Consider the following 25083-nt stretch of genomic DNA (forward strand, 5'->3'; position numbering starts at 1 on the left):
AATGTTCAAGAGCAACTGTTGTTAAAGTGTTTAAAGAATGGACTGTCAGCCGAAAATCTGGGTCTGAACGTGCGAATTGTGGCTGTCAGCGACTAGTCATTGTTAGTGCAGAACGGAGAGTGGCAAGACTGGTACAAGACAACAGAAGGGCAACAGTGCATCAAATGACTGCAGATCTTAATCGGGGATCCTCTCAAATGATCTCTGGACGCACTGTTCGCCGTACACTGCATCGTATGGGAGATGGAAGCCAATGGCCTGTTCCAACACCTTTGCTGTCTGCAGTTAACAAGATAAAACATCTCCAATTTGCACAGGAACACAAGGATTGGACAGTCGAGCATTGGAAAAAAGTCATGTGGTCCGATGAATCACGTTTCCAGTTGCATCATACAGATGGCAGAGTGAGAATTTGGCGGGAAACAGCATGAAAGCATGCACCCCACATGCATGAGTACAACCCTTCAAGCTGGTGGGGGCAGTGTTATGGTTTGGGGCATGTTTTCCTGGCATGATTTGGGCCCTTTAATTCGTGTGGAACAACGTCTGAATAGCACAACATACCAAAGTATCGTTGCTGATCAAGTTCATCCTATCATGTTGATGGCGTATCCCAATGGAGATGGCTTCTTCCAACAAGACAATGCGCCATGCCACGGTGCTCGTATTGTGCAGGAGTGGTTTCAAGAACATGAGGGAGACTTTACCTTGCTTAGGTGGCCCCCACAATCAACAGATCTCAATCCAATTGAGCATTTGTGGGACGAAGTTGAAAGAGCCATCAGGCAGCTGGTTCCACAACCATCAAATCTCACAGAACCGGACAGTGCTATTCATTAGGCATGGCGTCAGATTCAACAAGATTTGAAAATTGAAATTTTTTTTTGAGAAGTGTTGCTGCCAACAATTTTAAAATGACCTTATTTTTTTTTCTTAAAATGGTACATTTTCTCAGTTTAAACATTTGGTAAGTTTTCTATTGTGAATAAAATATGGGTTTAAATCATCGCGTTCAGTTTTAATGTAGATTTTACACAGCGTCCCAACTTTTTTGGAATTGGGGTTGTAGCAGATTTGGCAATTAACGTCCATTGATAAGGGGTGCCATTTAGAAATAAATGGCACCATATAACGCTAACACACGTAACATACTTTACTGCAGTAGGATGATCTTAATGGGCGCTTTGTGCTGGCCCTTCCTCCTCAGCCTGCATGCAGCTGTATAAGTGCTCATTGTCATTAATGCAGAGATCTGTGTGCTATAAAAAATGGCCGGATATCTGCATCCGAGAGCCACAGGTGTTGTGATTTACTCTGGTAAATGCTGTGCCCCGAGTGTGTACTTGTGTACAGATATCGATGTACACCTCTGGACAAAGACTGAGTACAGCCGCAGCATGTCATTGATTTACACAAGGCATTGCATCAGACTAATACCAAGACAAATTCTGGTGTTTGTTTACATTAGTTGCATTTAAAAATACATGTCAGTATTTTTTTAAAAATACATAACTGCATTAGTCTTTTTTTTTTATCTGCCTGGAATTCAGCTATAACTTTTTTTAAAAGCTTTCCTTAGCATATGTGCTCCCACTCCTTATAATTTCCTGCTGGCTTCTAGGTTGGCATCCACAATTCTGCGTTAGTTTTTCAAACTCTTCAAAAAACAATGTAATTACCTTTTATTGAATCCATTATTTTTAGAATACAAAGACTTTTTGCATGAAAGCACTGATTGACACATTCAGCGGTCAAACAACTGTCACTTACTGTTATACTAACATTGTAGAGGATTTAATAATAGTCATTAATGCTGGTATCCTCAGCCTATGAAAGTGCTGGGACTCCTGTTCTGAACTTTTATTATTCAGGGCTGCATACAGATGTATAAATAAAGTATTGTTTAGCACTTCTTTCATATTTCCTTCTGCAATGCTCCAGTACAGCAGCTAAAGATTGTTGGTGTGTAGTTAAAGTTATAAATCGGTGTTCTCCCTGGGAGGATTTTGCTAATCCTTCTGTCCAGTTGTTTTTGGCAGCCGTCTGTCAAAAGCTCCTTAGGGAGAACACTCCTTTGCCTGCGGTCTCTCCCCCCCTTGTGGTTGCCCGGCTTACCTTGCTCCTCTTTGAACCTGGGCCACCTGCAAGGGGATTCAAGAGGGGAAGCAGAAGGAGATCAGTAAACAGTTCACCAATTTCCTCTAGACTGAATGAACATGGAAGCAGCAGCTCTGAGAACCTCTGGGTTGGGAGTTGTCATATCCCAGATGAGGTAGCCATGTGATAACCATGACTCTCTGCCCTGATCTGCATGGGCCAAAGGAGGGGGCATCTGGGGTTTTCTAGACGCTGATGCTTCCCATAAAGAGTGCCCACATGAGTCTTGTAAGCCTCTTGTGATAGTAATACAATTTAAAGCAGAACTCCAGCCCTAACTGTTTAATCTGTTTCTGCCTCTGTTTTTTGTTGGAAACTGTGCTGGTGTTTAATCCCCCCACCCCCATTCCTGATTGTGTGTCTCTGAATTTTCATTGAATGTCATTGCAGCAGGCACACTTTCTGTCTGGGGATCCCCAGCCCCGCACAAGACACACTGACCTTCCTAAACATGCACCCTGGGAACATAAATGGTATGAATCACTGCCGCTGTGTCTTATGTGGTGCACACAATTTCCATAGAGGCAGTTTTATCTGGATTAAAAAGGGTTAGCTTCAGAACCTGCCCCCTTTCCTATGGACAATGACTCTTTGGACTTAGAAAGTCCCAAAGAAGGAACCTTGTAGAAGTGTGTGTTGCTCAAAGTAGTGTCTGTGCAGTGTGATTCAGACTGCAAGCTCATGTAATACCCGTTTGTTTTATATGGTTAAGGAAGAGTTGATTTTACATACTGTAGCAGTATACTGAAAGCAGTGCACGTTTATTAAGCACAATACAGATATGTGTATGTCCGGCCCTGTTCACACCAAGGCTTTTCTCGCGCTTATTTTTCAGCACTGAAAGGCTTAAAACAAGAAATCCCATTAATTTCTATAGCCCCCGTTCACACCTCAGCATAATGTCGCACGTAGAAAAACACCTGTCGCCGGTAAAAGTACAGGAGCCTTAACATACAATACTCCTGCGCTTAGATCCATAAAAATGAAAAACTATATATTGTACAGAACTGAATGCAACATTTTTTTTACACCCGTGTGCTTGAGCCCTTTTGTCTACTGCAGGTAAACAACACAACTTTGTTAGCTCCTACATCCAGCGTGCGACTAGACAGTGAAAGAGCAGCAGCTTGTCAGCAAATCTGACTGGCCTATAGGGCCTATTTAAACTGTTGTGCTGCGCTAGCACACTCCCGTTAATGTGTCTTTCGTTTTAGGCAGCCAGTTATTTTCAATGGTCTGCCTAATACACCAGAAAAGGTGCATGTAGCATATTTGGCAGTGCACGTCCATTGGCAAGGGGTGCCATTCAGAATAAATGGGACCACATGGTACGATAGTGTGAATGGACCCTTTCTGCTGGCCCTTCCTCCTCAGAATGCATGCTGCTATAGAAGTGCTGATTGATGTTGATGCAGAGATCTATGTGCTATAAAACATGGATTTAATTTAGCCTCTCAGAGAATGTTTTAGTAAGGATTTGCAAATCACAGTTCAGTAATGCAATTGGTCTGTATGAGGCAGAGAGAGTTGGGTCCTTTGGAGTTCTGTGCATGAGGGTGATGTGTCACTCATGAAAGGATGTAAGATGTGATCTTCAAGGCATCTGGTGTATGTGGTGCACGTATGGTAGGAAGTGTTTTGTAAAATGTAATGGAGATGCCTTTCTGGCCCAGGAGCCTTTCTGTTACGAAAGGATCTAATGGCTGTGAGCACCTCAATTTCAGCGATAAGTATTTCAAGAATTGCATTCCAGATCCGAGAGCCAATCCAAAGCTATTGTGTGCAGTTGAGAGGTCATTACTGTAGGGTCTTAATTAGGTAAAGGATGGATAGTGTGGGAAACTATGTAGCAAATTCATTGAGTATTGCCTCTGGCTTGAGGTCTGGAACTCTGGGATTGTAGTGAGAGGTCTATCATTTCAGTCAGCATGGCCAGTAGCCTGCCATTTTTTTCTGTGTTTAAAACACCCATTAGGTGTCTTGTAGGAGGAGGATATGTGGGATGTAGGATTTAATGTATTGGAGCATAAGGGCTCTTAAATATGGAATTTAGTCCCCCAAAAATTCCAGGACATCAATTTAACTTGTTCTAAGTTTGACTTCCCATAACAAAGTTACATATTTAGCTTAATGGCGAGAGTGGGGCATTGTGCCCTGGTGACAGGCTTAGAGAGATGTTGCAGTGTGCATGAATCAAAGTAGTATAGAGCAACATCCACATCATATAAACCCTGTGCACCCAGTACATAAATAAAACCGAAAAAAATTCATCCCAAGTAAACTTTTACCCCAAAAACAAAACTGAGGAACAAACAGTCAGTGGTAGGGTAGCAATCTGTTGGGGGATGCTAGCCTTCCTGAGACACATGGCCTTCCCTGGACTCTCAGCTGTGGTGTGATTGTCTAGAGGCGAGTTACAATAAGTTATTAGTAAGCTCCATAAAGTTGAACAAATGCAAGTGATGGTGTTGCAGGATGGCCACTGCCATAGCTAGTAAACTGAAAGGTATCATCCAGTGCCATAGATGAGATGAGGTAACATTTCTATCAGACATGTCAATCTCAAATGAAACAGAGGACCGAATTGATTGCAATACATCTACAAGGGACTGCGTTATGAGGGCCCCACCTACATAATTCAACAGTAACATGACAGCACATGAGTAATTAACATTATAGTAATAAATGTAACTTACCTTGGGAAAGGGTCCCTATAATGTTTTGAGCAGTATTTAGCTGCAAAACACAAGTTTGACATCACTGCTTTAGGCCCCCTTCACATGGGATGATCAGGAGATTGGCTGATCACAGCAGTATGGAGCAGGTGTCACCACTGTGACTGCTGTGATCGTACAGTTTTTTCCTCCACCTTGCGATGGAGGAAAAATCGGAAACTGACAAACCCCATGTTAGTCCATGGGGGATCTGATGTAAATGGATATGCTTTGAATTTTAAGATCCCAGTTGCAAACTGTTATGTGCTTCTAACATTAGGATGTAATAATTGCATTGAACAAACTCTTGAGAAAGAATTAATATCCCTGCAAGTGTTAAATATAAGTTCCAGTTTGCTGCAATTTTATTCACTTAATTATTGCAGGTTGCAAAAAAAAGTAAATGCCTTCTTCACTGAGTAAAGTGTATTTTGCTATGCCTTTTATGCAATTGAAAGGCCAAGTAAGACTGACATCTTCAATAAACTAAGGCTTAGACTTGTTAAATCCAAACTGAGATTCTAGGATTACCATTCAGGGGATCATGACGGTGTTGAGTTTTTCTGATATCATTATAAAGTACTGCAGTATGAAGAATCAGCTGTGTAGCATGGCCTCCTATTAATTCTGCATCTTGGTGAACTGAAGAACTTCACCCATCTATCACCTTTTCACAACAATGTTGAGGGAAAATGAGAGGTTTGTGTTGCTCATAAGCTGATCCCAAGGAGAGGGCTGAGGTGTTTCAGTGTGCTGCTGTTATACTAACAGTGAAAATGTCAAAAATTGTATAAATCCTGGGACAATTCTGATAGAGAAAATGCAGGACACATGATTGCTTGCTGATTTTGGTATGTTTATGTTTTCTATCGCTGTGTTATCCAGTTTTCATGACAGCTGTGTATTGTATATAGGCAGTGCATTTTGCAACAGCCAATTATACATGTTTTTATACATATTGATTCCTATACATTAGATTTTAATAGATATTGGGTTTAACAGCACAAAATGAACAATTGAGACGGTCAGATAACGTAAAATAATACCATCAATCAAGAAAAAAATAAGGAACTGTCACAAACACATTTAATAGGAAATGAATGAAAAAGATAGGAGGGCAAAAAGAACGAAAAAGGGATGAGGAATAAAGATGGAGGAGAGGTTGGAAAAGGATACTCATGGCCTACGGAGGGACAACCTTTGCATGAAATCCTTTCTTCTGACAATTGTAGGAGACACCTATTAAAAGTGTGGAGGAGAAAATGCTTGATCCATTTGGTCCAGATTTGATCAAGATATGTGTATTTTGTCCAGTAGGTTTGCCGTCATCTTCTCATATAATATACCAACCAAGAGAAAACTAAGGAATAGTTACACAAAATAGGGAAGGAAGGAAAAAGATGTGGAGGGAAAAAGATGCGATAAGAGAGCCATTTAGTATGGACAGGAGGGCTGTTTCTGGAGTTTCTGGCCTCCCAAGTTAACCCCTTCTTTGCTCTCAGCCATGCTGACTCTCCACAATACATATATATATATACACACACACACACACACACTATATTGCCAAAAGTATTGGGACACCCCTCCAAATCATTGGATTCAGGTGTTCCAATCACCTCCATGGCCACAGTTGTATAAAATCCTGCACCTCGGCATGCCGACTGCTTCTACAAACATTTGTAAAAGAATGGGTCGCTCTCGGCAGCTCAGTGAGTTCAAGCGTGGTATCGTGATAGGTTACTACCTCTGCAATAAGTCCATCCGTGAAATTTCCTTGCTACTAAATATTCCACGGTCATCTGATAGTGGTATTATAACAAAGTGGAAGCAACTGGGAACAACAGCAACTCAGCCACGAAGTGGTAGGCCACCTAAAATGACAGAGCGGGGTCAGGGCATGCTGAAGCGTACAGTGCGCAAAAGTCACCAACTGTCTGCAGAGTCAATAGCTACAGACCTCCAAACGTCATGTGGCCAGCGTGTTCCAGTGAAGGGATCTCTTAAGGCATTAGCATACCAAGACATTTTGGACAATTTCATGCTTCCAACTTTGTGGGAACAGTTTAGGGATGGCCCCTTCCTGTTCCAACATGACTGTGCACCAGTGCACAAAGCAAGGTCCATAAAGACATGGATGAGCGAGTTTGGGGTGGAGGAACTTGACTGGCCTGCACAGAGTCCTGACCTCAAACCCATAGAACACATTGGGACGAATTAGAGCGGAGACTGCAAACCAGGCCTTCTCATCCAACATCAGTACCTGACCTCACAAATGCGCTTCTGGAAGAATGGTTAAACATTCCCATAGACACACTCCTAAACCTGGGACAGCCTTCCCAGAAGAATTGAAGCTGTTATATCTGCAAAGGGTGGGCCAACTGGACTAAGACTGGGATGCCCTTAAAGTTCATGTGCATGTAAACACATTAATGGACATTTATCAAGACTGGAGCAGACCGAATCTGGAGCAGGTGCCCATAGTAACCAATCAGCTTCAGTCTTTCATTTTCAAAGCTTAACTAAACAGACTGAAGAGAGAGGCTGATTGGTTACTATGGGCAGTTGCTCTATACTTTCTGCTCAGGTTTTGATAAATTCACCCCGTTATCTTTTTAAAAAAAATGGTTTGTACTTTCTTCAAATGGTTTATTCTGTGGTCACATGACCACAGAATACACAATTCATTTGAACATCTGTGATGTGCACAAGCCGACAGACCTGCTGTGCCTACGCTAGCCCCTCTTTGTAGGCTTCTATGGGCTACCTGTACATTAGCTCATGGCAGTGCAGGATACAATTAATATGGCATAGTTCACTTAATTTGTCCCACTGCCAGTGAGTGAGTACTGTTAATGGTGGAGACAAATCATTTGTATAATAAAGCCTGATGTTTACCTTTCTAGGAATTGGACTTATGGAAATAGTAATGGAACCTGACATGACGTGTGGAGAGGAAGCCGCAGCTGCTGTCAGAGAACTTTCTCTCATTCTGCAGTCTCTCGGAACAAGTCTTGCAAACATGTCAGGTAAAGGTTTTATACTTGTCATATTATGAAGCTGGTTGTTGAAGCTCACACTGTTTAACAGAATGAAGGCTCATTTTATTAAGCTTTACATTAGTACACAACAATAGGGATCTTTATTTTCAGCCATGTGACTATATAATTTTCACATCTCTTTGGACCCAAAATGACTGTCACTTTTTTGCCGATAAGGATTCTTATCCTGGTGTTTTAATTTTGTGTATTACACTTTATGTATCTAGGTATTCATCCATTTATATTCTTGTATGAATTCAAAATGGTGTGCAGCCAGGTGCATTCCTTTGCCATGCCTTGTTCCAGCTACACCGAGTTAAAGTATATGTAAATCCTTAAATAAGCTTATCCTATTTGCTGTCTTTTAATGAGTTGCATATAAAAGGGAAAGTGTTTTGTTATATTTGTTTGGTAACTGCAAAACCCCTCCCCAAAAAAACAAACCTATTGGTCCTGTGCTGCGCTCAGTAATAATATCTCAATGTTACCAAGTGTGTTAGGACTACCAAGCACACCCCACTATATTAGGGAGATGAGGAGATGTTCTGTAGCCTTAACAAACCTTCAGCCATGGAATCAGTACAACAAGTGACTATTGTCACCCTAGGACAAAATTAGGGGAATTTACTAAGTCTAAAGCAACTTCTAGTCAATCAAGTTCTAGCTTTCATTTTCAAAGCTTAACTGAACAAGCTGAAGAGAGAATCTGATTGGTTACTCTGCACAGCCGCTCCAGATTCTGGCTACTCCAGTTTTAATAAATTCCCCCTAATTTGGCCACATCCAAGGACTCGTAATCTATTACATTACAGTTTTCTTCCTGGGTTTAGATACATTTGTATGTTTTACAAGATATAGTAATTAACCTCTGAACAAGAGTGTGGTGTACCCTTATGTATATGGCAACCTAACATAGTTAATACATGTTTTAGTAATACGGTATACTTGTTGTTTGAATGCTCAGCTTGTGTTTATGGTTTTCATAAATAGGTTTAGTGTCATTAAAAATTTACATTTTTGTAGGACCTGTGACTGAAGTTATTTGATTTAATGTGAATGAATTCAATGTTTGTACATGATTAGAGGATATATGGTATGTAGTAAAATATATTAAGGATTTGAAGTTAGAATGGTGGTATGAATATGACTGTTTGCAATGAACATTTCCTCCATGTCAGTTTTATAAGGAATCGATAGTCCTGTGTTTTTTAGATGTGAACATGACTGGGATTAGTTCATTAATTGCATTGATGAGCTTTTGTTCACATCCAAACTCCTCTCCCCAATCAAATCAATTGAAATTCAAAAGCAGTTTGATGACGATTAGGAGATCAACTGCAGGTCAAATGTACTTGGCAATGAACTTTAGGGGGTCTATTCACAAAGGAACCTAAAGAGCCGAAGGATCCAGCCATAGCTTATCCTGATCCTTTGGCTCTCTTCGGCCGCCGGAGCCTTTTCTTTTTTCCCAAATGACCTGGGGACACTGATCTGTCATTAAACAATAACAACTAGGCGGAGCCGGCTGTGACCTCACAGCCGGCTCCGCCCAGTTGTTATTCATTGGCCGGGACCTGCAAGAAGACTCTAACAGGTGCCACCCAGTAGGAAACAGTTGGGCGCAGCTAGATGTCACTGCTAGCTCCACCCAATTATTTAATTTTTTAATTTAATATTTATCTACATTTAAAAAAAAAAAATGTTACTTTTTTTCAGGACTTTTTTCACTATTTGCTATTCTGCTCAGTACCACTGAGGTACCGAGTAGAATAGCTGAGCCGAATACCGCTCGGTGGCATTCAGCTATTCACTCACTGCCATTCGGCCCCTATGCGAGTGAGCTGCCAGAACAAAACCACACATTGAAAGAGAGCTACTACTGTAAAGAAGACTCAAGTTTCAGTTGTCAGCATGTCGCATGTGAGCTGGTTAAATGATCTTACGATGCCGGGAGTGTTTGTAGAGGAACAGTCTGAAAGCTATGATGGATGGTCGTTAACAACGCGGTCTCAGCTGGCCAGGCTGAGCCGCGGCGTCAGGGGTATGAGGCGGTGTCAGTGCCGGACCGTTCAGGGACCTCGGGGGTCTGTGCGAGCGGTATATCCAAACTGTCACAAGCAACGGAGGATGAGAGGAAAGGACAAGGAGAGTGTCCAACTATCGGCGGCTACGCGTTTCGAGGCTCTGCCTCTTTCTCAAGCCTGGATGGGTGGTGCAGCTACTCATCCAGGCACTGACACCGCCTCATACCCCTGACGCCGTGGCTCAGGTGGCCAGCTGAGACCGCGTTGTTAACGACCATCCATCATAGCTTTCAGACTGTTCCTCTACGCACTGTGCTTCCTTCTTAAAGTGTATATAAAACTAAAGGGGGGTTTATAGTGCAACCTAGGGTGGCAATGTTGCTGGTTTAGTATAGTACAGCAAGTGAGCATCGTTACACTAGGACATGAAGTGTGTTACTGGCAGGATCACCAAGTGAAAACAAGGAAAAAAGGACTGATAAAAAGAACTTATGCTGCCACTACATCTAAGGAGTGGTAAGCTACAATATATTACGTTTTTGTCCTTGAGTTAGGTACACTTTAAAGGAGAACTATGGGGTCAGTGTTTGTCCCCATAGTTCTCCTTAGGGTAACGAGAGGACACAAACTAGCGCCCTCCCGTTACCCTAAGCTCAGTATACTGCGAGCTACAGCTCGCGGTATACTGAGACGCCGCAGCCGGAGCGGATCCCGACTTAGATGTCGGGATCCGCCCAGCTGCGTGAGTGACAGCTGGCTCTGCCTGTCTAGAGGCAGAGCCAGCTCTACCCGCCCCCTCCCCCGTCTGTTCCGCCAGTCAGCGCTGGCAGATCGGAGCGGGAGAGGGGAATCCAGCCCCTCCCCCTATCACGGCAGAGAGCCGTGACAGGATTGAGAGGTGAGCGAACCCGGTATGTGTTCGCTCACCTCCCGATCTACTGAGCCGACCTGTGACAGTCTCATTGTCACAGGTCGGCTAGAACTATGAGGTGAGTGAAAAGCACTCACCTCATAGTACTCCTTTTAATGCTGTTGCACAGTACATATAGTAACTAGAGGGAGGATCTACTCTTAGTGACTGATCCTGTATGAATTTGGATTTGTAATGCATTTTCGCAAACGAGAAGAAATTTTCCTAAAAACAACCACACCAAACTGAGGGAAAATGGTGGGTGGAGAATCTTCACAGAAGTGAAATTGCTTCTTCCTTTTTATTCTTTTGCGTAAGGCTAGAACTGCAGAGAACTTTTTATTGCTGTCTTTGTTGGATGTTGGATGTTTTCCCTCCTGAAGTGTAAGATCATTGTCACCATACAGATAAGTAAAGGAACATTTCTATAATGTAGCTCTGTATAGCAGTAAAAACCTGACAAGGGTTCTAGTCCTTCTCCACTCTGCCCCCCAAAAATCTGACAAACAGTTTTATACATCACAAGACACAGGGAGTTCATTCTGGAACCAATTGGTTTATACAGCAACTTTCAGGTGATTGGGCACTGGCAAATCAAAGGACATCCCTGTATAATCTCTTCCACTCCTAACTTGCCTCAGTTTTTTGCTAGTGTCCTTTAGGTAATGGACACCTTCTCTCTGCTTTGTGAGAAGTACATCCTTTTCTGCTCAGACTCTTCTAGCAAGTTTTCCCTAAACTGCTCACAGCCAACCATACTTCTCAGTAGCTATCCAGATAATTATCCTCAACTGTGCATTGGTAGACCGTACACGTACCCAGACCCTACTAAAAGGAAGGTGTGGGTCCAGTCTTTAATATCATTAGATCCTACGTGAGGCACTCACCTTGGCACTTTTTGCAGCGCGTGCTATACGAGTCCAGAGGTAATGGACTATCTCAGTAGAGCCCTGTCCCTGAAGACCCTCTTCAGGGCATATTCGGACTGGGAGAGCAAAAATTGGTTGAGGCACGTCCCCTTTTAAATGGCCAAGGCTCCTGTCTGGTCACAGCTGCACCAAGGATGAGGTAAGCCAGAACTAGTCCCTGCAATGAGGTGCCCAGTGTTGCAGCTCCTGTCTTTGCAAGGGTTAGCATGGGACTTGAGGAAGGGGAGCTGCTGCACCTTGTCTGTATGCACAAACAGAAGAAGTACTGTGGTACGGCGCTCTGTCAGTTGTTATGTGAGTGTTATCCGAGTGTGTGTTTAAGCACCTTAATTTGTGAGTATGTCAGGCAGTGCTTGTCATAGACGCAGCTATCTTTTGTTGGAACAAGACTTTAATGATCCCTGAACAGGATGCTCTTCTTTTCAAAGACCATGTGGAATAGAGGTTAGAGGCTGTCCTTAAGACCCTATTTGCCTTGCAGGCCCTGGTATGCAACTTGCTTTTGTCCACCATGGTGGTGAGTCAGACTGTATATGTGTGATCAAAATCTGTGGCTAGGAACCCTGGGTCCATCTTGACAGACCCCACCTTTCTAAAAAGCACTTTCCTGTAGACCTTGCAGATTTTGTCAGATACCTGCAAATTCCTCTCCGTCCACATGCGATGGCTCCTGTGGTTAAAATGCAGTTCTGCAGAGTCTTCTTGCAAAAAGCACCTCTAATGTATGCTCTCTACTAAGGAACGCCTTTTTAGATGAATCTCACACTGATACCTGAACACAGAGGTCAAAGCCTCCAGTAGCAAAATCCTCTGCTCCCTCCTTCAAGAAAAAATCCTTTTGTTCCTCCCAGGCCTCCCAGGGTCCAAGTCCAAACCAGGATCTTAGTTTTGTTATTCTGGGCCCTCAAAGCCCACAAAATTCTTGGCCGCCCCTGCTTTCAATTGTAACCTTGTGGGAACAGGACATTCCTGATGCCTGTGTCCAGAGTGTCATAACCAAGGATTACAAGCTAGCATTGCACTCCCATCCTCCTCCTTGCTTCCTTCCTGGCTCCATTTACCCCAGCAGCACAGCTTTTTATTTGCTTTTTGAGTTTTGCCATTGCTTATTTTTTCAATTTTCACTTCTAATATTTGTCATATTTAATTTAGAATTCTGGAGTTTGACAGCATGGCCATTAAACTGTCTCGGAATCTTGTCACTGTTCTAGTTTTTCAATAATATACAAGGATTCTTTTTTTTTTCTTTTTTTTAAAGAAAGATTAAGCATGAAAGGATTGTATGTTATGTAAATTATACACAAAGTAACTTGGAGATATTACATTTAAGCGCAAACCATCAGTAGCTCCCTGCTTTAAAATATACAGTATAGTGTGTAGCCTGATTTTTTTGCATGAGCTTATTTGTCTGCCTCGCTTGGCTTTTAAATGAACCTGCCTAATATTTTAACACTCATATAAAATGCAGTGGGCAGCAGCAGATTTAGTAGCAATGTAGTGCGGTAAAAAGTTGGCCTTGTATTTATCAAGTTTATTATGTTGCTGAATTCATTACTGCAAGTTCCCAGTAGAGGTTTATATCTTGTTTGCTTGTTTTCAAACCTGCTTCTTTTCTTTTGCATATAGATGAATGGAGGAAGGTAACCAGGGAATAGCACAGCACATGGGATATCAAGGTTGTGTAAATATCACTCAGTAAATGAATACTAAGTGGGGGGGAATTTACCAAAATTGGAGTAGACAAAATCTGGAGCAGATTTGCATTGCAACCAATCAGCTTCTATCTCTCATTTTCAAATCCCAACTGATCAAACTGAAGAGAGATGCTGATTGGTTGCCAGGGGCAAATGCTCCAGTTTCTGTCTGCGCTAGTTTTGATAAATCCCCCCCGTGTACTTTGGCACACTCTACCCTATTTTCAACACCCTACAATGCATTGTCTGCAACCCAATCAAGAGGTAAAGACTAAAGATTGTGGGATAGGGAAGGGTAGATGTCCTAACAACCACACAGTTGGTATTTGAATTCTGAGTGTGGCAGGGTCCAAAGGTTTCAGAAGCTGCAGATTGACAAAAGGTCATATTTTGGCAGTATATGGTTCGTACATATGTATGTAGATGTTGGTTTTCATACAGTGTGGTTATGACAGGTTTATTTTAACATGATTACATTTCTTCTACCTACAGGGCAGCAATCAGAAATTTTGGGGCCCCTGACACGGCTTAAGGCCGGGCCCGCACCGCCGCCACACTGAGCCAGTCACATCAGTCTCTGACAGAGGAGCTTACACTCGAATATACCCCCCACAGTCACACACTGTTATTATTAGGGATGCACCGTTTTTTCGGTATCGAGTACAGATATTTTTTTCCCGGTACTCGCCGATACCGAGTACCGATACCGGAAGTCCCATTAAGTGAGCCGGGCGGCGTGTAATGACTCACCACCTGGCTTCCCGATTCCCTAGTCATTATTATAATTTATAGCAGCCCTAGTCATTATTATAATTTATATAGCTCTGATATATACCACAGTGCTGTATAGAGAACACTGAGCCAGTCACATCAGTCTTTGTACAGGGGAGCTTACACTCTAATGCAGAATGACACTGCTTGTAGGGGGACTACAAATCACAACAATAAATTTTTACAGCAATGCAGAACAATATATGGATTGGACTCTGGGCCTTAGTGACCCGTTGGACTCTGGGCCTTAGTGACCCGTTGGACTCTGGGCCTTAGTGACCCGTTGGACTCTGGGCCTTAGTGACCCGTTGGACTCTGGGCCTTAGTGACCCGCTGGGCTCAGGCCTTAGTGACCCGCTGGGCTCAGGCCTTAGTGACTCGCTGGGCTCAGGCCTTAGTGACTCGCTGGGCTCAGGCCTTAGTGACGCGCTGGACGCAGGGCTTAGTGACGCGCTGGACGCAGGGCTTAGTGATGCGCTGGACGCAGGGCTTAGTGACGTGCTGGACTCTGAGACCCCACACATACCTGAGAGCCCACCTGAGAGTGACCCTGCAGAGCCCACCATAGATGCTGCACAGCCCATCAGAGACTCTCCATGGTGGGCTCTGCAGGGATCTCAGGTGGGCTGGTCAGGGCTGCATCTCCCTCCCACCTCCACTTACCTGCTGCTGGTGCCTGTACACCTGGCCTCCTCTGCCGCCGGACTGGCCGGAAGTGATGTCACTTTCGGCCGGTCTGAGATCTGAACAGCGTCGGCGCTGATGGGGCCCCAGCCTGCTCCGAAGCGGCCTCTGGCACTGCAGGGGGCCTGGCCGCCTCCTCCTTGCCTGTCACCGTCAGCCGATACCCATGTAAGGGTCCTGGACAGGCTGCCCAGGCCCCTTACATGAGTATCGGCCGTAACCCCCCCTGATGGCGGCCTTGGTATGTTTGCATTGGTATGCATGCATTCGTGGGGACAGGGGACTTTAAACCTTTTTGGGGGTATTTTTACATTTTCATTTTTTTTTTACTTTTTTAAACATGAGCCCCCAAAGCTCCCAGCAGTAAAGTAGAAACATTTAAATATATATCTTTTCAAAGTAAACTTGTGGTTTGCCTATGTAGCACAAAGCAACAAGTTATCTTTAATTCCCAACTTGTCACATATACTCACTTCAGCTTCATTTCTCTCAGTTAACTGCCAAAAGCAAAGCGATTTACTTAGTACATCTGAAGTGGATTATGTGACTCACTCCCGTTCCTTACACATGACAGTAATGATGCTCGCCAGTCAACCACTTAGGCATCATGACATGAGGACAGGGAGAAAAATCTCAGCCCTCTGCAAATTCCAACTAAGATCAACTTGGCTTACACAGGGCTTCTCCATACTGGTGGGAAATAGAGTGGCAACATTGCAAAGGTAAAAATAAGTTGCTACTGGGTCTGGCTTTCATGTAACGCTGTTGCTTTGCCCAGCATAGACGATGCACAAGTTTACTGTAGGTTTTCTTTGCACCCCTCTATATTTGGAAATAAAAGATAACTCATTTTTTTTTTACAAACTTTCTTCTCATTATATCGTATCTCTCCCTCTCCTTTCAGATTCATAAAAAAAAATATCCCGTTAATCCAGTCCCTCCCCTGTCACGGCTCTCTGCAGTGACAGGATCGAGTAGTAAGCGAGCGCCGGTATGTGTTCGCTCACTTCCCGATCTACTGAGCCGACCTGTGACAGTCTCATTGTCACAGGTCGGCTAGAACTATGAGGTGAGTGAAAATCACTCACCTCATTGTTCTCCTTTAACTTTTAACAAAAAATGTATCTTATTTGTACATCACTCAGCTGTAGATCCTCAAATCATCTCTGAATTCATGTTGAATCTATCCTTCCTTCTGGAGAGTAGCCAGTTTTGTTCCCCATGGTCCATGTGTGTGTTGTAAAGTTGCCACAACTCCAAGCTCGCCCCTATTATGCAGTACAATCTCATGTTTAGTTTACTTATTTGTATTGATATTGTAGTCCATCATGGTAGTAAGCTTGAGTGGTAGCTACTTTACAACACACAAGGACCTTGGAGAATAAAAGTAGCCACTCTCCAGAAGGAAGGACAATGTCCACACTAATTCAGAGATGATTTTAGGATCTGCAGCTGAGTTATGTAAGGACCAGTATTGTTAATAGCTAAGGTACTTGAATGCATTTTTAAGCTTTACCTCCTGAGTTTAGTGTCACTTTAATATTTTTAGTATTTCCATATCAAATGATGCCATCTAAAGAATGACTTTTTCTAAAAGTTGCTACACTACACAGAAAGGTGCACAGGCAAATAGCTCAGTAGCACCAGTCATTTAAAGGCCATTAATGCTATACTTTTTTTTATTATATTAACTGTGATATACTTAAAATGTTCATAACTCTGGTATCTAAAAGTTGTCACTGTAAAAGTACTCTGCACTCATGGTTAAAGAGAATTAATATTCCCCTGTTATAGTCACAGATCTGAAATGAGATCAATTAGAAGCCGCTCACTCCTCAGAATGAAAAGAGGTCATGTTTGCAAAATAAGGTCTTACTGGCTTGGACTCACCTGTTTAACAAATGTTAGTATTGGCTAGACATCATCTTTAATGCGGCTCCAGATGCTTTTAAAGTCACTGAAGCGTCTTCTTTTTTGTTTCACATTCTGCTGCAACATTTATATTTTCCAATTAAGCTAAGTCCCACTGCTGTGGATAATAAGAAATGCTTCAGAGATTCCTACCATATCACCAAATTCACAGACATGACTCCTCTTGTGTTCAACCACAAGCTACTTACCATTTATCACAGATTTAAAACAATAGGAAAGAAGTTATGTGTACAAAAGAAAAATCAAAATGTACATAATACTTTCTTGGAGACCATTCAGATATGGCATGGGTATTGATTTTATAAAGCTTGCCACATCTCAAGTCATTGTGATCAATATTTAAATGCAACAAAGATTACTCTTGAAACTAATTTGCAACTTAAGGAAGGGCATTTTGGTACTCCCAGTGCTTAAAAGTAGAGCTGCAGCTAACGATTATTTTCATAATCGATTAGTTAGCAGTTGCAGCCCTACTTAAAAGCTGAATGTTTTTGCATTAAACTCTGTTTGTTAAATCCTTTTTAAACATTTGAAACTTTTGATATAATATATGCACAAATAGACACAGAGGTTTAAAGCAGTTGGTGGGCACAGACAAGCATATATAGCTGATATGAACACATACAAATAGGTTATGTTAATGCTTTGTTTTCTTGTAATGACTTTTTAATAGTGATTATCAGTTAGAAAATTCAGGTGTTACCATGGCATTCGTTAGAAAACAGAGGCAGACAATGTAGAACTCACCACCCATGAGAACTATTGGCGCTGGTGGTGAGCTTACATTTTGGCTAAAGTACACACTAAAACATCATTATTTTGTTTTGTTTTGGTCTTTTTAAAAGCATGTTTTAAATTAGCCTCTTTCTACTATGATGCCTTATGGCTTCCTCAAAGATGCCTTGAAATTTTGGCACAGCATCATGCCTTTCCATGGTGCAGGCAGGTTTCTGATGTTAAAGGCAGTAGGGGGACTCTGAAGTGAAGGGAGGACCTTTGATGTGAAGTGGGATTCCTAGTGTGAGAGGAAGGACTGTGATGGGAAAGGGGGAAGCTCTTGTTGTTAAGAGGGATTCTGATGGGAAGGGGGGAACTCTTCTTATGTTTTTGCTTTTCTGGGATAAGTGTCTGGTATGGATTTTTAAGGGGCCACACATGATGTTTTTTTACAGTTCAGTTTTTTATATTTTAGGATGGGGTGTCTTAAGATTTTGCATACTTATAAGGGGTGCTGTGACCAAAAAAGGTTGAGAAACACTGTTTTAAATGCATACACTGCCTGCTTAATAAATGGTATATGGCACACTTCTAAAGCATTGAATGTGACATTCACCAGACATTCACTGGTAAATTTTATATTAAAACATTCACCAGGAAGGTTACAAGAAGGGAGCAGCTGCTGGTATCCTAGCAACCAATTTATTAATCATGTCAGCCAGAATCACTTTCCCTTCATTTACATTCAAATATCAGCTGAGGAATCTCCCAGCCGGAGAACTGGATGGGGCCATGGATGTGTTATTGGTTGCTAGGAAGCTGTCGGCTGCATAGCTGACAGCCCACTAGCAACCAATAACATGACTAAATGGTAGTGGGTGTGGCCTTTTGTGCAAGCTAAGAGGCTAGTTCTTCATCAGGTCTGCCTCTCTTGTGACTGACAGCAGGCAGTAGTCTGCAGATTCCAAAGCCGCTACCCACAGCAAAACGTCTCGCCCACCTTGTCTGTGTGTCGGGTGCAGTGGTCAGTTAGGTGGCTCAGCAATGCTGGGCTTGTGATTTTATTAGGCTCAATGTTACTGAGGTGTCCGGTATGGGCACTCCAGCCTCAGTTCTTGCCCAGAGCTGAAGCCGGAGCATCCATACCTGATAAAAGATTAATGTACCTGTTTCCAACAGTTACATATCGACAGACTAGTTGTTACATTTGTTGTGCAGACAAATGCCAGAATTTATACGAGTGTCTACAACACTAATTATGAATTCCAAGGATTGTGCTGTCCCTGAGTGGCTACATTTATTCCCTCACTGTATCTGTGGAGGGAGCTGTAGTTGGCATGCAATAGCTCGCTGTATTCTGTGTTTTAGGACATTAGCATATGTCCTGATGTGAGCCTAAAGAGAACTATGGGCAAAAAAGGTTGCCCCATAATTTTCCTTTAATTAAAATGTTTGGATGTCAAAGTGGCTGAATGCCACCTTCAGATGGATTTAACTGGGCAATTTTAAATCGTATACAAGTTTTAAATCGTATATCAGATATTTCAGCTACAGCCTCCTTTTACCACCCATGAGTAAACCAAATCCTCCTTCATTGGTGTCTCACGTGCTTCCCCTTCCCCTGCAGCTCTCACTGGGAGGCTTTCAGCAGTAGAAGCAGTGCTGTTAATCCAGAAAGTAGTGGCGAGAATAGGTATGGCAGGTAGTGGATTGACAAACTACAGGCTTGTGAATCAACAGTGATAATGTTGATAGATATGCTTCCAGTAATGTCTGCTCATCCCACTGTATAGTAAGCCAGCACAATCTAAATGAGCATGACAACTCTACTCTGAATTCAGGAGCAGTGCAGCAGTGTTGTCACATTAAGCTGCCATCGGCAGATCCACCAGCATGATCATCAGGTATTTGTGGGACTTTACAGGGGAACTGTAGGTGCAGATGAACGTAATTAAAGTGACACTTATTTAAATCTTAAAAGTCCATTCAAGTACCTTAACTATTTAACATCAATATAGCTTATTTGTGTGTCACTCAGCTGGGGATCATGAAATCATCTCTGAATTGGTGCTGACATTGTCCTTCCTTCTGGAGGGTGGCTACTTTTGTTTTCCATGGTCTGCGTGTGTTGTAAAGCAGCCACAGCTCCAAGCTTACTCCTAAGATGGACTACAATCTCACGTTTAATTTATTAATTTGTATTGAGATTTTAGTACATTACGGGAGCGAGCTTGGTGTGGTGGCTGCTTTACAACACACACAGGAACAAAAATAACCACCCTCCAGAAGGCAGGACAGTGTCATCATGGATTCAGAGTGATGCACAAATAAGCTACATTTGTGCTAATAGTTAAGGCACTTGAATGTATGTTTAAGATTTAACTCCTGAGTTAAAGGGGTTCTAAACCCTCCATTTTTTTTTTGCTTATATCTACTGCTAGCATGCAGTAGATATAGGCAAGAAGTGTAAAAAAAAAAAAGCTTAAAATCATTTTAAACTTACCTCGTTATCGCCGCTCGTTCCCACACCGAGAATCAGGAACTGCTCGTACGGCCGCAAAGGATCTTGGGGCGGGCGCATGCGCAGTTCCGATTCTCGGCCGGGAGACGAGCAGAGATGCAAGGTAAGTCTATGGACGCGTGCACCCGCCTGCAGTCAGCGCTGGATCGGAGTGACGTCACACCGCTGGAGGGACAGATGAAAACATGGGGAAAGAAGAGGAAGATCGGAAAAAGAGACATCATGTAAGGTAAGTGCTAACATTTACATTGGGGGGAGGGAAAACATTTTTTGCCTTTAACCACCTTCCGTCCATGGCCGTTTATGAACGGCCGGACGGAAGTCTGCTAGGAGCTGGAGGGCGTCTTAAGACGTCCTGCCCCTCTCGTGTGCGGCACTCAGCGCGCACACGAGAGGGGAAACTATAAATAAAATTTACAGCATTAAAAAAAATAAAGAAGGTAAAAAAAATATTCACAAATAATAATTAAAAAAATAACACAAAAAATGTTTTAAAGTCCCCCGCCCCAGCCACATAGACATGCAAACGTGCGCCTATGTACGAAAAGGACGCTTGCGCCCATTATGCAGCACATGTTACATATCGCCGCGAACGTCGGAGTGAGAGCAATAATTTTAGGGCCATCAATCACTGATAACACTAAACTGATGAGCGGTAAAAACGTTTAAAGTGTCGCCTATGGCCAATTTTGGTTGCGGTCGTTTTCTGCGATTTTGCGGGCGCGCGCATTTTTTAAAGTTGACTTGTTTAGTGTCTATTTACCCGACGTGACCCCAACTTTTATATTATACCAAAAAATTGGGGTAAAAATAAATGTTTCATAACATTTTATAGGGAAACATGTTTTTTTTCAAAATTTAGGGTACTTTTTTTTTTTATGAAACATGTTTTTTTTCAAAATTTAGGGTACTTTTTTGTTATATAGTAAAAAATAAAAACCCCAGTGGTGATTAAATACCACCAAAAGAAATCTCTATGTGTCCCCAAAAAATGGTATGAAATTCGTATCAGTACAGCGTTGCATGACGGAATAAACGTCAGTCAAAGTACCGCAGCGCTGAATACTGAAAAATGGCCTGGCCAGGAAGGGGGTGAAACACCCCGGTCTTTAAGTGGTGAATGTCACTTTAAGTGTCACTTTAAGTGCTGCAGCACATATTTTGTTCTTATGGGCAGCTATAGTTCTGCTTTAACCTTACCCAAGAGCTCATTGTTTTAGCATTTGATGATTATGATGACCACTTTTTATGTTTTACATCCAATACCAGAGGTGTTTTTCAGGAGGAAATTGTAGTACAACATGAGTATTTTACATGTTTTGTTGATTGTAAAGTAATGTAAAGTTACTTATTGAGATGTCCGTGATAGTTCATATAATGTACCATACACTAGCACTGAATATTTTTTGAGAGTTTATTGTAAGGACAGAGGTTAAAACATTTAAATGGGTTACATGGGTGGTTAAAAAATTCATATTATTCCATATTTAAAGAGACTCTGTCTGGTGTGAGAGGAAGAAACCAGAGCATGCTGTAGTGGGCACCGCCATCCGACACTCCCAGAAGTGTCGATTGGCTAATTCACTAATGGAGGCTGTATGACACATGGGCCACTAGAGAGGTGACCATTCTACCACTAACAGAGCTGACTAGAAAAAAAAAAAAAAACACAGCCGCTGATTTTTATGTTGCCTTTTATTACAGAGGGACAATTGAGAGTCGATGCAAATATTTCTGTTCATCATCCCGGAGAGCCATATGGAGTAAGGGCAGAAGTTAAGAACATTAACAGCGCTCGTTTTCTGTCAAGAGCCATCGGTACTGTAACCTTTCATTATATATTAGGACATGTTTATTTATATACTGTTTTAGAATGTTTTATTTAATGTGTTCAGTAGAAACAAATCACAGGCACAGTCTTTCTCAGTGTCTGCTATTTGGTTCTAGTACTAATGCTCGTACAGTCCCTATATTTCCCTGAGTGCTAAGTAGAAAGTGAATGTTACATTGCCTAATACTTCTCCATGTGTCTAGATTGTACAAGGTATTATACATCCTTAGGAGCCTCAGTTTTTTATGCTGGCCATATGCTGCAGATCTTTTATCATTTAATATAAAATATAAGTACCACCTGCTGTTGTATAACCAAGGCCACAAGGCCTTCCATTTTAGCCAACCCCCCCAAAAAAAAAAAAAAATTTGCATGGAGAAGTACCTGTTTGACTGAAATTATCAAATATTGTCTCATTTAAACTCTTCCATTTATTAATACCTTTTTCAGTTATTGTTTTTCATACCCATGTTTTATGAATACCTTCAGTATCATTTACACAAGCCTTTAACTTTGAGAGATAAACAGGTTATGAGAGCTGAACTCCAGAATAGTCTTACATTTTCCCTAATACTTCCTGTCTCCAGCCTCAATTGTTTCTCTTTTTTAGGTAAAAATTATTGTTTTAGAATTTGTGACTTTATTACGTTTACTTGCAAAGTGTAGGTATGCCTGGCAGCCGGAAGGAGGAGATGACATCATAACCATTTGTCATTTGGCATGCCTCAGGCAACTATAAGTCCCATTTTGCCTTGGGACATGGCTATGGGCCAGATTGTGGGTGTCACAAGGGGTCTAATACCTACTTCTACATATTTGCCCACATCCCTGCTCAAAGTTTAGCAGGCAACAGCTTGCAGGTGAGCAGTAAACTCCCACTTGTGGCATCAAGATCGTCGTTATGTCACCCCTGTAGTCTGAAGAACTACAGAGGGGCACAAAAAATGACAGGAAATGTTGTGCGATACTTCTATTACAGGCATTGGTGTGGAGAGAATCTGGCAGCATCTGTGGCAGAGAGGGTAGAAATAAAGGTCCTCTTACCTACTGGGAACCTGTAGAAGTAGATAAACTAAAGATCCTTTTTAAGCACCACTGAGGGCCTGTCTCATTGGGCTTTTTTTAATTTCAAATGGCTTTACATTCCCATGCAAGTCCATGCGAATGCAAAACCTGCTTGAAGTAGGTGTAACCCAGGTCAGATGGAGGTCAATAGCACCTGTCAGTGAATTCTGAATGATCTCAGAAGAATCAAACTGATGTCAAACTGATTTCATTGACACAAACCTTTCAAATCTCTCTTCAACTGTATAAATAAATTGAGCTGTTGTTCAGACACAAGAAATAAAAACAAGTACAGTTAATGGTGGCCATAAATAAAAGGGAATGGTTTCTTATGCAATCAGGTATCTGGGCCTGCCCCTGATGTTCCTGCATATCAGCTTACTTTATTCATAGAGATGAATGAATGCTTACAGCTACTTAAAAATCCATTTAGTTGTAGAGAACAAGCAGAGCAAAAAGCTGAGTTCACAAATACAGTTCAGCCGTTCACATAGATGAGACCTTGAATGGAGATCACAGCACTAAACTGTCATTTCTTTCATCTTAGATTATGAAATTCAAAGGCAAACAGAAATCCTTAATAACGGAGGTGTAATTCTGAATGAAACAAGGGCCTTTGATTACAAACTCGGGTAAGAGTATTTTTCATTGGACCGTGTCCTCCATTTTGTGTGCAGACATACCTAATGAAGCAGACATACCTAATGAAGTGGACATTGAGTGTATTCTGGATACAAATATGTACTAAAGCTGGCCATACACTAATAGATTTCCAAACAAAAGATCTTTCTTTACCACCCAATAATGCCATCAGATACTTGACTAATATCGAACAAATTTTTGTTTTATTTTAACATTCAATTTTGGAATGAATGGAGTTGCCCAAAAAAAAGCACATTCACTGTTAGAATTTAGTTTCGTCAAGAAAAAATTTCCATCCTGCTCCTTCGAGTTTTTTCGTCACCATGGTCAAAATCAATTATTGATTTCACCCTATCAACAAGTCATAAGAAAGACCTTTTGGAAATCTAGTGTATGGCCATGTTTACTTATTACTTTCTTTAATTAGACCTGTTGCACTATAATGTTAAAGCTACAGATTTTTACTCTTTATTGCCCTTTTTTGCCGCAATGGTGCGTACTTGTAATTTAAAGTGTATGTCAAGCCAATATATATAAATAATTGCTGTTTATATGATTTAAACCCACTCCATTTAAAAATTATTGAAAAGACTGGTTATGACCCCAGTCAGGTTTTGTTTCTCTCTGTGTCCCGCCTGGGAGATTTTCTTTACTCCCTTTTGCACAGACACAGCAGGAAGTAGGTGGAGATCTCTCTAAAGCAAAAAGAGGGGGACACAGGCATCAATAAAACCTTGCCTCGACTCCTGTGACACTCAACCTTCACTCAAACTCAACCTTCTGTACTGGAGACTAGTGACTAGTTACCAGGACCAATACTGGGAGCAAATCTCCCTAGCGGGGTTGCAGTAATAAAAACCTGCAACACATCAAACCATAAAAAAGCCTGCATAATCCATCTGTAGGGGTGGAGGCTTGGCTAAATGGTGACACCATGCAATTCCAAGAAAAGAAGCCTGCACTCTAACTGAACATCAAAGGTGACCTTTTACTGAAGTAAATATAAAAAAACAACATAATTTTAAGGGTACACAGACCCTCTTTTCCAAGTTACCGAACAGAGACAAACACAACTATGTGGGAGTATATATACACTGGTAAACTAACATGCATAAAGTTGGTGTTTTTTGTGATATGGGATTGGACAGTAAACAGTCATCTTGGAAGTTCAGTTGGAGTGCTGGCCTTTTTTTATGTATCAAAACCTGAGAGGGGTTTTAACCTTTCCACATGCTATCCAAAGCAAAAAAATAAAGTTTGGCTTTACATACACTTTAATACAATATACTGTACAATGTACTTATACATAAAAGACCTAGATACTAACAGAAGCACAGGTGGAAATACTAAGAGAAGAGTGTTTGGAGGAAATGTTTACATTTTGTAACAGAATTAACAGAATCTTCTAGGTAGAAGAAGAACGAGGGAAAGGCCTATAAAGAGTTGGGCTGATG

The 25083-nt window shown here is 41.8% G+C and overlaps 1 protein-coding gene across 1 annotated transcript in view; it reads left to right on the forward strand.

Moving 5' to 3' along the window:
• The window catches only part of GATB (glutamyl-tRNA amidotransferase subunit B), a 76580-nt gene that overhangs the window by 22060 nt on the left and 29437 nt on the right, over nt 1–25083 (forward strand). The window contains exons 5-7 of the mRNA XM_018565146.1: nt 7775–7897; nt 21796–21909; nt 23535–23619. Coding sequence (XP_018420648.1) covers nt 7775–7897; nt 21796–21909; nt 23535–23619 — 322 coding nt within the window. The remainder of the gene's footprint in view (nt 1–7774; nt 7898–21795; nt 21910–23534; nt 23620–25083) is intronic.

The sequence above is a fragment of the Nanorana parkeri genome, unplaced genomic scaffold (assembly GCF_000935625.1).
Source record: "Nanorana parkeri isolate BGI_ZX_2015 unplaced genomic scaffold, ASM93562v1 scaffold818, whole genome shotgun sequence".
In the NCBI taxonomy this organism is placed as follows: domain Eukaryota; kingdom Metazoa; phylum Chordata; class Amphibia; order Anura; family Dicroglossidae; genus Nanorana; species Nanorana parkeri.